Genomic DNA, 16549 nt, shown 5'->3' on the forward strand with positions numbered 1-16549 from the left:
GATAAAGAGATGAGAATTTCTGCATTTAATTTACTTTTCACACAACATAAAACTATATTTGTGAACTGTAGGGGATAAGTAAGCAGAATATTAAAAACCTATGGAAAAGAATAGTTTCCCTTTTAGAAAGTGTGTAATAGTACAAAAGTTTTTATCACATTAGCCATTATGCAATTGGACATATTCAATATAATGAGACAGCGACATATGAATTGTGTCTATTTACTAATTTTCCATAAACTACATATCTTTAGGAGATGTAATGCTATTTGCTTTATGTTTTGCATCTATCATAGTTATTGCAAGAAGTAATTCTAATAGATGAGACACTATTTTTCCAGCTAGTATATTTTGTAAATTTAAATGGCCATAAAGAATGACCTGAACTTTAAACACTGTGATGTGAATGTTTTGAAATTACTGTAAAATCAAACGGTTAATCTGATGTCACAGTCATTCAGTTTATTCAAGATAGCAGAATAATACACACGTGCGTCAGATTTCTACGGGCTTAGCCTTTTTTTTTTCTGGGTTACATTAAATAAATTGGATGTTTGTGTAAACGGAAAGGATTAAGGTCAGGACAGGATAATGTCTGCATTTTGTTCACCAATTCTTTAATAGAAATGTTTTATGTGTGTCAGTGTGATCATTTTAAATCCATCACAAGCCATTGATGGACTAGTCTTCCTAAGTGGTTTTTAAACTTTGTATAAGTAACAATATTCAATTTGTATTTTTATTAGAAATAAAAATTATTAAAAGGACATTCCTGGCTGAAAGGGTCCCCATTGTTTATGTATTCTACAAGTAATGTAATAAATGTATTAAAAAAAGCACAAATGTAAAACAAAAAAAAGACATCCACATTTAAGTTTCCAGCTGCTGCTAATCAACAGATAAGCAGCAGTAATGAGCACCTCCCAGTTCAGAAATAGGCTCCACCAATCATGAGCCTTTCTGTCAAGTGTATGGGGTCTTGTTCTGTAAACCTCTCTCCACCAGCGTTAAAAGGAACATTTTGTTCAGAATGCAATCAGAATTTAGTTACTAAGCCTCTGATTCTCCCTGAATTCTCTTCCGACATTCACTTCATGGGGGTCCCGAGTTTTCTCCGAAAACACTTCCCTTGCATGTTCTCGGCAATGACATGTCTTCCAGCCGCCTTAAAAGCAGGAAGTGGTAACTTTGTATCGTTTAGTGAATTTGTTGTTTTGTAATACAAAGTTACCCTCTGAGCTTCTTGGTTAATGTTTCCATGTGTACCAGACCCCAGCTTGCCTCGTCGATTCTCCAGATTTCTCCTGCCCATATAACTTGCAACAAAATAAAACAACTACGATGTTTAAGTGTTAAATATCATATAAATTACTTAACTCCAATCAGTCTGTAGCCTCCCAAGATCGTTATCCACCCAAAACGATCGTATATATGTATAGAACCACAAGCAGAAATGGGATACGGCTGTACAGTCTATGGAGGGAACATACAAAGAAAAAACAATAGTGTGATACAGTATATACAGTGAATAGTGCGCTTAAATGGATGCACTCACGAGATAGTGGAGATAAAAGAGCATTCAAGGTGCCTCCCCAGAAGATATGGGGGGATACTGGTATCCTTTGATAATGTCGAGCAGCCAATGGGACACAGGACTCCAGGTGAGTAGTAGTAGAAAATATTCGTAATTTTATTCTCTTTAAAAGGTGATACAACACCATAAAGATAAAATATAAAAGTGCAGCAATAGGTACTGGACTTGGACTGTGCCCTGCCTCTGCCTCTGTCCAGCAATTTAATCCATTAGTTTCAGCAGCCCGGGTGCCAAATGCTCTAGGTACGCCCCTGCTAACCTGTCTTGGTCGATCACACATAAGTGCTACTGTAGCTCAAATTGCTGAAAAACTTAATACTGACCTTGATAGAAAGCTGTCAGAAGTGCCTTCAATGTGGACTTGAGATTCAAAACTGGACCATGGAGCAACGGAAGAAGGTTTCCTGGTCTGATGAATCACATTTTCTTTTAGATGCGATAGATGGCCAGGTGCGCGTGTGTAATTTCCCCGGGGAAGGGACGGCAGCAGGATGCACTATGGGAAGAAGACAGGCTGGTGGAGGCAGTGCTATGCTCTGGGCAATGTTCTGCTGGGAAACCTTGGGTCCTGGCATTCATGTGGATGTGTATATGTACCATCTAACTAGAGATTGTTGCAGACCACATACACCCCTTCATGGCAATGATGTTACCTGAAGGCAGTGGTGTCTTTCAGCAGGATAATGCTCCATACCACATTGCATGGAATGTTGTGGAACAATAAACCTGATCCATGGAGTCTACACCTCGCAACTGTCAGGACTGAAAGGAACTCCTGCTAATATCTTGGTACCAGATAGAGCCCTCGTGTCGAGTCCATTCCTCAACACATCAGAGCACAATCGAGACCTTCACAATATTAAGCAGGTGGTTTTAATGTAGTGGCTGATCAGGGTACCTAGTAGACACATCTACCTTAGTAGATATGTGTACAAATCTCTTCCAGCTTTATTGAACTAATCAGATGCCGGTTAATCAAACTAATCAATATGTTCCAGGGATGTTTCAGGGATGGCCTAACAAATGGATTCATTAGGCAGTTGAGTGTTTTGTGACTATTCCTCTGAATAATTATTATTATTTTTTACTAAAATTTCAGAATCCCGGATATTCTGACAGCTTTGTGAATACCCTTGTATGTGCTTCTGGCTGTATGTCTATGTATTCCATTTTCTCCTTTGCAGACTGTTTTGGACTGGTTGTATTAAATAATAATTAAGACTAATTTGTTGAAAAATGTAAACATGATCTTGATTTTCTCTTCATTTATAGGAAGCGTGCTCTTGAAAAAAGAAACCCATGATCAGTATGAGCTGCTTGTTATTGCGAGTGATGTATCGTTTAGTGACAATGTTAAGGTGATAATTAAAGTGACTGAGAATATCTGGAAGACCCCAAAACCTGTTACTATTGTGGAAAATTCCACAGAGCCTCATCCTATGAAAATTACCCAGGTAAAGCATTCCTGTTTGCTTACATTATAGAATGACTAGGCTTGCCATATCAACAGGCTTTCCTGATCACACCTCAGGTGTTCATTTTTAATTAACAAGACATGAAAAGTTCTGACCTCTTTTATAAACAATCCAAATATTGCAAGATGGAAATTAATTTATGAATCAAGCTATTTGTTTTGGCATCCCTCTATTATTTATTACATGATTTCCTCTTGCATTATATTAATTGTACATACTACAGGGCAGCAGTATAATGTAATACGTTTAATTAAAAAATAAAATCTCTGTATGAGAAAGTGTGGGAAACATATATTGAAGCGAGAATATACAAGCTGATTTAATATAGCTAAATTTGAATTAGCTGTCTGTGCTAACATTTAATCATTATTATTATTATTATTATTATTTATAAAGCGCCAACAAGTTCTGTAGCGCTGTACCATGGGTGGACTAACAGACACGTAATTGTTTGATTGAGGGCCTTGCTCAATGAGCTTACATGCTAGATGGAGTGCGGTATAGGGACACAAAAGGTAAGGCTAGGGTAGAAAAGTAGGTTTCTAGGATAGTATTCATTGAGGGCTTAGTGTTTTGTTTTGATGACAGTTTCAGGAGAGGAATCAGGGTGTGGGGAGGAAAAGCTGTTCACAGTTTAATTGATATACTTCCCAGAAGAAGTACGTTTTCAAAGATTTTTTGAAGGAGTGGAGATTGGGTGAAAGTCTCTAACAGAGAGGGGAAGGGTTTTCCATAGGAACAGAGCAGAGCGGATCTTAAATTGAGCCCTATATTTTATAAGTGACAGTCCTGTTTAAAGGGACACTTCAGACCAGGGGTAGTCAACCCGGTCCCTACCGCCCAGTAATGGGCGGTTTGGGATTTCAGGTGGACAGTGGTGGGTTCTGCAGAAAACACATGGTGCGCCTAAATGGCCATGGACCAAGGTCAGCAGGGGAGATCATTTCATCTCCCCTGCCGACCCATGCAGAGCCAGCCTTGCTGTAAGCCCTCTCAGGCTATTGAAGAGATCACAGATACCATGGCAAAGCTCCGATACAGTGCTGTGCTCACCGGAGAGTCAGCCTGCAGCCGGAGGAGCTGCTGGCTAAAGTGAACATGCCACCACTGGAACACCATGGCTTGCAGCATTATGTCCCTCCTCCCTGGTAAAAGGTAAGAAGAAGGCAGGGGGAGACATTAAGATAGATTTTCACATCTCACCCACCTACACACAGCATAGACCATATGCACCCCTCACACACACACACACTGCCCCTACACATACACACACTACACCCCTCACACACACACACACTGCCCCCTCACACACACGCACACACAAACACACACAGACTGCCCCCTCATACACACTGCTCCCCTCATACACACTGCTCCCCTCACACACTGCCCTTCCTCACACACACTACCCCACACTCAGGGCCGGCCCATGGAAAATACAAAAACAGGAAAAAAGAAATAGAGAAATTTAAGTACATATTTAAAAAGCAAAACAAATCGCACTTGCGCTATAAAATTAATTACTGTGGCACTGATGGGCGGTAAGGAAATTTTACCATCAACAGATACAAAAGTGGGCTGTAGGTATTAATAGGTTGACTACCCCTGCTCTAGACCCTTAAAGCACTTGAGCTTGCTGAAAAGCTTCACGTGTGAAGAGCGTGTCCTCTTTTGTTCATCTTGCAAAAAGTACAGATTTCAATAGAAATTGACACTTTTATAAATTAACCTGGTTTCACCCCCGTGGCTGTCAATCAGACAACCGGTCCTGTTACTTCCTGGTTTGGTTAACCCTTTTGCACTGAAGAGGCAGCAATTACCCAGAGCACATGCCTTGCAAAGACTGTTCATTGAGCTGCATTGGGAAGTCTGTGATTGGACAGCCCCAGAAAGCCTGGGTGGGGTTAGAAGGGGAGGGCTTGCAATTGGCAGCAGACAAGAGATCTGCAGTTTTTACGAGCTATTTTTAGGTATACTCCAATAAAAAAATTAAATACATACATAATTCAATGCATACAAGTTTTCATTTGGGGTATATCTATTAAACAATGATATGTATTTATATTTTATTTGGGCAGTTGAGTGTCCCTTTAAGCATGGAAAAGCATTATAGGAGTTGAAGCTCTACAATAGTTGGGGATCTATCTTGTGAATTGCCATTAAAGATGTGTTTAAAAATTTAACCTTTATGAAAAACATAAAAATTCTAACAATCTTATATTGTAAACTTTGGTAAAAACAAATACTGTACATATACTGTACTGAACAACAAGCAAATACTGACATTGCATAACCTATAAAATGGTGGGTGATGTACACAATGTATACAGTGTGCAATTCAATACATCACTTGTAGCTTACAATATAGCAGAGGACGCAAGAGTAATGTTTTGGTATTTGAGAGCACAGTTTGTAAAATGATCCACGCAATGGAAATTTTAAGCAGATGTTGCCTTCTAAGAGCCAAGACAGGATGGAAAGCTGATTCTATTAATGCTTTCTGAGAAAAATAGTTGTTTAACCGTTTTTGTGTGTGTGGCGTGTCTAACATTTTGCAGCTTGGATATCCATGGTTCTCTGGGCAATTAAAATATTTAAAGCAAAATTAAGTAAAAATGTTTTGTTTTGTTTTTTACCTAGAAAGCAATATATATTTTCCAGGAAACAGTTTTAGGTTTCCCAGAATGCAATGCAGCAGGAGAAGCCATCTTGCTTTTGTTTTAAAGCAGGCCTTGCAAGAAGCTGATGTGTGATAAAATGGCTGCTAATTATTGGTTTTTACATTTGATAGTTGCAGAATGATGATCAGAATTCAAACAGGCAGAAGTAATAAATATTACCTTTTCCAGTTCTGTTACGTCTCCCTGTTCCATGTGAATGGCAAGCACACAGGCATATGTTACATTCATATTATGCTATTAAAATATTATTTTTCGCATATATTAGGTCCAATGGAATGATGACAGCGCCATTTATGAACTACAACAAAGAGAAAGGTATCCGAAATTCCCATTTTCCATTGATAAAGATGGAAATATTAATGTGACTGAGCCACTGGACAGAGAGGAAAGAGCTCAGGTAGGAGCTTATAATATGGTGTTTGTATGGTTGGACTGCAGATATATATATATGAGTGTGTGAAGCAGTCAAGGGATTCAATCTGTTTTTTTTTACCAAGCAATGATAAGTCAATCAATGAATGGTCTTTAACAAAATAAAGGCATAAGGATTTTTGATGAATTGATAAGAACACGCTCAATTTACACTTAAAGGGACACTATAGTCACCAGAACAACTACAGCTTAATGTAGTTGTTCTGGTGAGTATAATATCTCCCTTCTGGCATTTTCATGTAGCAGTAGGTAGCAGTAGGCTAGCAGTAGGAAGGATAGTTCAAGTTTGGACACCGACCAGTTTAGTTTCTCTGTAAGATCAGCTAGCCAGTTCAGTATCATTGGAACTTCGTACGATTTAGATAAGGGGACGGGGGAACTGTGGGTGACGGGGATTTTATTAACCTTTCGTCAGATCCTGCAATTTACATTGCTGGTCAGTCTCTTCACAGAGCGGTCTACTAGATCTCAGGTTTTTTCCTCCCATTTTTTGTTTTCCGTCCCCTAGTGACAGTATTGTGCGCACTGCCACTATGTATCCTTTTATTTACTTTACTCAGACTAGCTTTTGATCACGTGAACCCCTTCTATCACTACTTTCTGTTACAGTTTTTTCCTAAGTGTGTACATATTTTTTGCCACAAGCAAGCACTGTATATAGGGATTGTACATAGTGACTACAGAAGCGGCTCGTTTATATTTTGGTAATTCCAGGAGGGATTGCTGTTGAGAGACGGACTATACAGGTTGGGGGGATTTCTAGCTTTATCTAGCTCTATATCCTCTAGGACACTTATCCTCCTATTTTAAGTTTACTATTATTTTCTTTTTTAAACTATCTACTAGAGTTTTTTATTACAGCCACCATTAAAGGTTACGTTTTACAATTTCGTTACATACATATGTATAGTTATGCATTAGGGGGTGCCCTTTTTCACTTGACCAGGTTAGGTCCACTTCTCAACTAACACATGTATGTGAGGGTTACCCCCTGTCTTGGTCGCCCCTAGACACACATCCAGTTGCTTCCCCTTTGGGGTACCCAACTACTTTATTAATTTTCATGTAAACACTGCCTTTTTAGAGAAAAGGCAGTGTTTACATTGCCCCTAGGGACACCTCCAAGTGGCCACTCCTCAGATGGCCACTGGAGGGGCTTCCTGGCTCAGGGTTGCACAGTAAGCAGCCCTGCTGTTCAGCGTCCCCACACTCTGCATGGAGACGCTGAATTTTCCTCATAGAGATGAATTGATTCAACGCATCTCCATGAGGAGGTCCTGATTGGCCAAAACGTCATTTGGCCCCGCGCGGCCCTGGACTTTTATAGGGGGCATTTTTAATATCCATAGCATTAGCAGCAGAAAAAGGTTGTTAATTTTCTTGGATTGTGATTGAAAACATTCATGACACAGGACATTCATAAAGCAATTCAGTAGTTAACGCAATTTAAAGGGCTACTGTAACCCTTTTCACAATAATCTTTTTTTAACTTTATATACTGTTAATCTTGTCAACGCAGGAAACCCACCAAATAAAAAAGTTTAAACTTACCTTAAATTTAAATCCAGTACCAGGTGAGGTATACCTCGGGAGGGAATATATATATATAAATTAGTGAGATTTTACTAAATAAAGGGAGGGAAGATTCCCCTTGCAACCATGCTCCCAGAGCTGCCTGCAATAGTAGAACCCGACTACATGGATTTGCCCTTGTTGAAAACATCAAGTACGGTCTCTGTCCAAACCAATGCTGCCCATAGAGAAGCCTTACAGACATAAGGCGCATGCATTCTAATCGCTCCATATATCTACAACATCTCTATGAGAAGCATTAGCCTCATTTAGCTTCATTATGCTTCATGTACCAAATGGGAATTCCTTTGAAAATCAAAGGGTCTGAAGGAGAAAGGAGCTTAAGTTGCTGTTTGGTCGACATTCACTAGAGTTTTGTGTTTTAAGTAAAATGTTAATATTGCCTTTTCTTAGAAACGCCAATGTTTTACACTGTCAGGGAACGGAAGCAGCATCTATGCAGGTGTAGTGGTTTTGGTGATTAAAGTCTTGTTTGAGTATATACTTGCACTGCCCATACCTCCAATATTTTAAATGAACAAAGAGGGACATTGTAATTTCAGGGAAGTAAGTAGTGGTTGTTGCAGGGATGTTCTGAGAAATTTCAAGTTGATCTAGTAATAACAATTTATGTAATTTAGAACAAGAAGAACACTTCTTATCTACGTTTATCTACGTTATGTGTGTATTTTTGCACTGGAACTCATATACTCAGAAACACCAACAATATTGAGCTCCTAAAAAAAAGGAACATGACATAGTTATATAGTTACATAGTTACATAGCTGAAAAGAGACTTGCGTCCATCAAGCTCAGCCTTCCTCACATCTGTTTTTGCTGTTGATCCAAAAGAAGGCAAAAAACCCAGTCTGAAGCGCTTCCAATTTTGCAACAAACTAGGAAAAAATTCCTTCTTGACCCCAAAATAGCAGTCAGATATCTCCTTGGATCAAGCAGCTATTACCCCACTAATTAGAAATTATATCCCTGTATGTTATGTTTTTGCAAGTATTTATCCAATTGCAGTTTAAACATCTGTATAGACTCTGACAAAACTACCTCTTCAGGCAGAGAATTCCACATCCTTATTGCTCTTACTGTAAAACAAACTTTTCTTTGCCTTAGATGAAATCTCCTTTCTTCCAGGTTAAATGTGTAACCTTTTAATGATAAAAAAAAATGTGGACAGAGGGATCTAGTAACAAAATAGGGACTCCTCCTCCTAACTAGGGTCACTTGGGAGGTACGACTGCACTTCACCATAATTTTCTCGCAACAATATGACAGTTCCTCACTCTGTTTCGACACTGATAGGACTGCATGAAAATACTAGATTCACTTTAAAAAGTAGAGCAAAAAAATAAAAGTTACACTAAGGCACTTACATCTCATCGAGGGGACACCTCGTCCATAGACTAGAAGGCTTGTGCGGATTGAACTTTGTTTAATACGTTCTGTATTTGACAACTCTAAAAATCTTCCACATCCAGTGTTACAAACTTCAGCCTGCTACAAATCAACATGTATCCCAAAAGATTTATTATAGCCTTTCAAGGTAAACATGATTATATATGCAGCCAATTTTTGTTAAGGCAACATGTACAAAGGTGTGACTTAAATGAGTCACTGATCCAAAGCTAGCCAATAGAAACCTGTAGGTGCATGTTGTAGAGGTAAAGAGAGAAGGACTATTAAAAAAAAAACTGACTGTATCCCATTTCACACCTTGTGAATGAAGTCCAGGACCTCTGCTCCCGAGTTTATATTGTGAGAATTTAAAAGCTTACAAATAGATGGAAGACTTGGAATGAAATACCGTATAACATCTATAAACATGTTGGCGTAAAGAAAACTATATTTGTTGATTTCAAGGTAAAAACGTTATTATGGTATGCTCATTTATATACAAAATAAATATAATATACATCAAACAAAAACATAATAAAAATGAACATTATAAATATCTGGCAAAAAGATCTAGTAAAAAAAACAAAAAGTCCATAAAAAATGAAAAAGAGGAAACGTAGAGTGTGCAGAACCTAGAAAGAACTACGCAGACTAAAGCAAGTACTCGCTAAGCTGCTATAGCTATCAATGTTATACTAATATATTTGCAATTTATACTAAGAGTGAAATGCAGGATTTCATTTTTGTACTATTTTCTAGAGCATTATTTTAGATCCTACTGCACTGTTCATTGCAATTATGTGAAATCCTGAGTGATATCATTTACCCTTTGGATCCATAAATATCAGAACACTGTATGTATCTTCCCATTCCATCAGAGAAAGATGATCAGTTGCTTCTGTTACAGAATGACTTCCCAACCTTTGACCGAGAAGTACCCTGCAGTCTAAAAAAAATTCCCAAGTATCCCTGCTTTGAGAAAGTAATTTCTATTCATTTCAATTTTAACTCATTTAATTATTAAAGTCAATCCCATAGTGGAAAACAAGCCCGATTAAAGGTAGTAAAGAAAATTTAAAAAATATTACAAAATGGGAATATTGTGTATGTAATGAGGAGTGTATGAAATATTAATCTGATGTATGAAAGTCACAAAATGAAAATATAATACACGCATAATAATGACACACAAACAACACTAGCAAATACACACAAACACAGCTTCACTCAGAGGACACTGACACACACACACTTACACACAGAGGACACTGACACGCACACTCGCTGACAGACACACTGGGGGATCTAGTGTGGCTGCTGTAATCTTCATAGTTTTCTTGCTCTACTCCCTTGACAACTGTTTAGTGATGCCGGGGTCGGAGTAATATCATAATCTGGCTCCCGGCATCACTGCCGGAGGGAGCACAAGAGAGAAGTGCTGTAAGAGCATGGCGATTACTGCTCCCTCGCCACCCAGCTGCAGTCTGCCCCAGATACTGTATATGAGCAGGTGCCTTCTCCGCCTAACCACACAGCTGGCCGCCTCATGGGGGCCCTAAAGTTTCCAGCTCTTGGAGTACCCCTGCTGTTGGTGTACGTACCCCTTGGGGTACCACAGGTTGAGAAACCAGGTGTTACAGCACAGTATAAGCAAATCAGCACAGTAGAGGGCAATAGTGGAACAATGGGATAAGGTATCTAATGCGTTAAAAGTGTCACTTTTAAGACTGAGTTGATGTCACTTTTAATACGGATTTCCATTAGACTCCTGAACAATAGTGTGGTATAGAGTGCATCCATCATAGGTAATACTAAAACAGATTAGTTCTTCTAACTTGTGTCTTATTCTCTACTCCGGTGCATAGCTTCATTGTCCTGGATATGGAATTCCATCTTTATGTCATCATATATCATACACACCCATTCCTTCAAAACAATTATAAAAAGAGAAACAACAACATACCACCCAACTGTCCCTATTTAGGAGGAGCAGTCCCTATTTGAGCCCAAGTCCCTCTGTCCCTCTTTTATATTCTTATGTCCCTCTTTTCTAGAAGATCCATATTGTTGGTGTGTCTGAGTGTATACCAGAGCTCCACAGCAATAATACTCACAATAATGTGTCTCTAAACTACAATAAATGTGTTTAGAAATCAGTCTGTGTAAATAAGATACATTGTTCTTGTAAATAACATTTTAGTTACATTATTAGTAAGTCACCTAAAATGTCACCTAAAAGTATGCCTCTTTGTCCATTTTAAATGTTGGGAGGTATGCAACAGAGTTATCCTCTCTGAAGTTTTGAGTTCAAAGTGAATTTCAAGTTTAAGGCCAGAGTAGCTGAGCTAGAGCAATTATCCAAGTCAGCTCTGCTTCCATTTCAGCTACTTTGGCCTTAATTTAAAAAAAAAATAAAATACTTTGAATTCACAATTCTCACAGTTTACTGCAAGTCTTAATTGTTGCTGAAGATGACGATTCTTTAGATTTAATGATAGCTTTGCAAATGTGTGTTTGGGAGAAGTTCTGCTGATTCTATCGAGAGGAAGATGTCTTACTGTGCAAATGCAATAAAGTGTAAGGATAATGGTTTTTTTTTTTTTAAATGTATTGATATATAATAATTTCTATGAATTCATTGTAATATTTGTTTGATTACTTTTAGTATATATTTTATGCTGCTGCATTGAATGAAAATCGCGTTCGTTTGGCTCTACCTGTTGAAATCGAGGTCAATGTTGAGGATATTAATGACAATCCTCCAGTATGCCCAAGTCATGTGACTAATTTTGAAGTTCAGGAAAATGAAGGACTTGGTAAGATACATCAATTCATGCTTCATCACCTTTCTAAATATTTTTTGTCCACAGCAAACCAAAACTGGGAGATATTTCGTGAAGACATATTGAAAGTATCTTGATTAAGCAGTTTTCATATCAATCTATAATCAACCCACTGTATGTATAAAATGATACCTTTAATCCTCAAAGTGTTACTTATGTTCTCCTTTGCCCTGTATTGGCCTTAATCTGCAGAAAAACTAATTTCGCAACCAGGGCTTCACTCGGCCCTTCTAGATCACAGCAAGGAACTGATAATGTTTGTCACTGCCTCCACCCACACTCTACAGCAATGCTTGTAGGCAGCAATGTATTTAGTGCAAGGCAAACAAGGCATTTGCCTTGGGCGGCACTTTCCAGGGGGCAGCAAGAAACGTCGCCCCCCCATGTGCCCTGGCAAATACCTTGTTTGCCTTGACTTATGGGGGGCCCAAGAGTTGGCCGGTTGGCCACCCTTGAGCCCCCCCAGAGCGCCTGGACAGTTTCTTAAGCTGGAGTGACGTCACATTCCGGAACAGGAGGATCAGAGCTCCCTCGCAGCCCATTTTGTGCACCCACTCCTCCCCTCCCTCCCTCCCCCTCCCCCTTGCCTGCCCACCCTCCATCCTGCACACCTGCACGCCCAGCGGCCAGCCCGGCAGCCCCATTGGACCCCAGGTAAAAATCCACCCAGCTCTCCCAAAGGTAGGAAGGCTGGGTGGATATAAATTAAAATAAAAGTAATTCATTATTTGTAAATGTTGGGGGGAAATGTGTGTGTCAGTCTGTCAGTGCGTGTGTGTGTGTCAGTCTGTCAGTGTGTCTGTGTGTATGTGTGTGTTTGTCTGTCAGTAAATGTGTTGTTATATCTGTCAGTGTGTCTGAGTGAGTGTATCTGTCAGTGAGTTTGTTTGTCTGTCAATTAATGTTTGTGTATGTCTGTCAGGGTGTGTGTTTGTTTGTCTGTCAGTGTGTATATGTCTGTCAGTGTGTGTATGTGTCTGTCTGTCAGTGAATGTGTGTTTATATCTGTGAGTGTGTCTGTCAGTGAGTTTGTTTGTCAGTGAGTTTGTTTGTCAGTGTGTGTGTTTCTGTGAGGGAGTATGTGTGTTTGTGTGAGTGAGTTTGTGTGTCTGTCTGCCAGTGAATGTGTGTGTTCATCTGTCAATGTGTGTGTGTAAGTGAATGTGTGTGTATGTCTGTCAATGTATGTTTGTCAGTGAATGTGTGTCTGTCAGTGAGTGTCTGAGTAATTGTGTGTGTCTGTAAGATTGTGTTAAATCAGTTATTGTGTGTCTGTCAGATTGTGTCACATTTATTTATTTATTTATTTATTAAAATTCTTAAGAAACGCAGTCTTATTACCCATAGGGTCTCGATGCGCATACCAGCAATCAAAAACAAGCAAAACAATATCCAGCACACAACAGCATTATAATCACATGCATTTGAACCAGGTTAAAAATTTCATGTAATCCCGTATGCCTGAGCAAATAAAACTGTTTTTAAGCTCCGGCGGAACTTCAGTAGATCATTCTCAAGTCTTAATGTCAGAGGCAGGGAGTTCCAAAATTGCGCTCCCTGAACATCACTCGTCCTCCCTCCGCACTTTTTCTTTTTAAAATTTGGAATCTTCAATAAGGCTAAATCAGCCGATCTCAAGGATCGACTGGGAGCATAGCGTGTGAATTTATCCTTCAGATAGTCTGGTCCCATACCGTGGATTGCCTTATATACCAAACAACCATTTTTAAACAGAACCCGTTCACGAACGGGCAGCCAGTGCAGGGCTTTTAAAGATGGAGTGATATGGTCATTGCGGGCCACACCCGTAAGTAGCCTTGCAGCTGCGTTCTGTATCAACTGTAGCTTGTGTATGATGTTCTGAGGCAGTCCAAGGTACAGGACATTGCAGTAGTCCAATCGGCTACCGATGATGGCGTTGACCACCGAGATTTGATCGGAGGGGGCAATAAATCTAAAAATAGACCTCAGAAGCTTCAGGTGGTAGTGGCAAGAGCTTACCACCTGATTGATCTGGGGCTTCAGTGTCAACCTAGAGTCGAAAATGACTCCCAGATCTCTGACCTTGGTGGCAGGACTCGGAGATGGAGAAAACGAGTCCGGCCATGAGGGAAAGATACTATTCACCTCCTGGTTACTGAAGATGATGCATTCAGTTTTGGAGCCATTAAGTTTTAAATAATTGGCTCCCATCCACGACTGGATATCCTGTAGGCAGGAAGAAAGATTGATTTGATCCTCCTTTTTCTTGGCCAGGCGAAAGTACAACTGGGTATCGTCGGCATAGATATGATAGGGAAGCATGTGGCGGCGGATGATATGGGTCAGTGGCCTCATATAGATGTTAAACAGGATTGGAGATAAAGCCGAACCCTGGGGGACTCCACACGTCAGGGCGATGTTAGAGGAGTAAAATGTTCCCAATTTTACCCTTTGAACCCTGTCGTGGAGAAACGAGGTCACCCAAGCCAGCGCCCTGTCATCCACACCAGCCACAGTAAGTAGCCTCTCTGTCAATCTATCATGATCGATGGTATCGAAGGCCGCCGATAAATCCAGTAGTACCAGGGCAAATTCCTCCCCTCTGTCCAAGGCCCACAGGAGATCGTCGTGGACTTTAACCAGGGCAGTCTCTGTCCCTCTACCAGGTCGAAATCCCGATTGGAAGTCATTCAGAATGTAATTAGATTCCAGGTGAGGCTGAATCTGCCATACCGCCGCTCTCTCGATGATCTTGGCCAAAAAAGGCAAGGTGGAAATAGGTCGATTGTTGCTCAACTCGGAGCGTGGCACAGTTGGAGTCTTCAGCAGGGGGATAACCACAGCCTGCTTCAGAATGCCAGGAACAACTCCGGTGGCAAATGACATACTAACAATGTCTGCAATATAGGGGGCCAAAACATCAGCGGCATCCTTCACCAGCTGAGCAGTGCAGGGATCCAGCGATGAGGACGATGCCCTGAGAGACTTGAGGATGATCAAAATCTCGGGTGTACTAACGGGTGAGTGTGTGAGTGTGTGTGTCTGCCAGTGAGTGTATGTCAGTGTATCTGAGAGTGTGTGTCGGTCAATGAGTGGGTGTGTCTGTGTGTATGTCAGTCAAAGCGCATGTTAGTCTTTAACAGATAGAGGTGTGGCCTTGACCAGAAGGGGTGGTGCAAATTTAAATTAGGGGGTGCCCGAGATCCGTCATGCCTAGGGCAGCACAAATTCAATATACACCACTGCTTGTAGGTCAAACTATATGACTGCACTTTAGCAAAGAGAGAGAGGGGGCTATGAATACTACAAATACACTATAGGGAATTATTGCAGGCTGACATTAATTAATTAATTAATGCCACATATACTACAGAGGTATATGGAAGCTGTACTTGCTATATATTGCAGAATGTGATGGCATACTGTTAATTATGTGGTCTTTGAATCTTATAGCAGCAACAGACTCTAGAAATATATGGGAGTGATACTCCTAGGCATTCGTTAAATCTGTCCTTTTTCTATTATTCACACTGTGTTTCTCTCACCCCAGCACCTTTCCTGGTGCTAATATCCTGTAATGAAACTCCCATTAAGCTCAGGGAGTCTGGTACATGTATATCCTAGTGCTGTGCAAAAAACAAGGCAATTATATGTGTGCATTATTATCTTACAGTATGTGTCCTACACCCGGTTAAATCATAAATTGTCTGGAATTCGTCAGAGAATTGCATTTTTAAGTCAAAAATAGCAGCAGGAAACAGCTGAATGACTTCGATTTTTATTTTCCAATTTGACTACTTAGCTGAAAATTCACAATTCTCTGATTAATTCAGGATAATTCCAATTTTAGTTTATGACACTAAAGTGGGAAGTGTTTTGGAATTTCAACTAAGTTTTAGATTTTAGCCAAAAATAGCAAAGATAAAAATATCCCCTAAGCCAGTTACGTTTTCAGTTAGGCAATATTGGCTTAAAATGTAAAACTTACCTTTATTCCAGAAAATTTTAACTTTAAAAGAACACTCCATGCACCTCAACCACTAGAGAAACATAGAAACATAGAATGTGACGGCAGATAAGAACCATTCAGCCCATCTAGTCTGCCCAATTTTCTAAATACTTTCATTAGTCCTTATCTTATAGTTAGGATAGCCTTATGCATATCCCATGAATGCGTAAACTCCCTCACTGTGATAACCTCTACCACTTCAGCTATAAGGCTATTCCATGCACCCACTGCCCACTCTGTAAAGTACAGCATGTTAGTCAGTTTAACTTCTTACCTGGATTCCACTGGGATGAACAGGGGGGTGGTAATGAACACTATGGGACAGGGGGGTGCGGTAAGGAACACAATAAGATGGGGGGGTTGAAGAACGCTATGGGACAGGGGAGGGGGAAAGAACACAATGGGGAGGGAGAAAGAACACTATGGCACGAGGGGGAAGAACACTATGGGAAAGGAAGGGGGGGACACTATCGGACAGGGAGGTGGGAAAGAATACTATGGGACAGGGTAGAGGGGAAAGAACACTATGGGACAGGGGAGGGGGGAGAACACTA

The 16549-nt window shown here is 40.1% G+C and overlaps 1 protein-coding gene across 1 annotated transcript in view; it reads left to right on the forward strand.

Annotated features, from left to right (window-relative positions):
- The window catches only part of CDH17 (cadherin 17), a 74790-nt gene that overhangs the window by 38708 nt on the left and 19533 nt on the right, over positions 1–16549 (forward strand). The window contains exons 7-9 of the mRNA XM_063451245.1: positions 2867–3048; positions 6016–6147; positions 11827–11977. Coding sequence (XP_063307315.1) covers positions 2867–3048; positions 6016–6147; positions 11827–11977 — 465 coding nt within the window. The remainder of the gene's footprint in view (positions 1–2866; positions 3049–6015; positions 6148–11826; positions 11978–16549) is intronic.

This window comes from Pelobates fuscus, chromosome 4 (assembly GCF_036172605.1).
Source record: "Pelobates fuscus isolate aPelFus1 chromosome 4, aPelFus1.pri, whole genome shotgun sequence".
Classification (NCBI taxonomy): domain Eukaryota; kingdom Metazoa; phylum Chordata; class Amphibia; order Anura; family Pelobatidae; genus Pelobates; species Pelobates fuscus.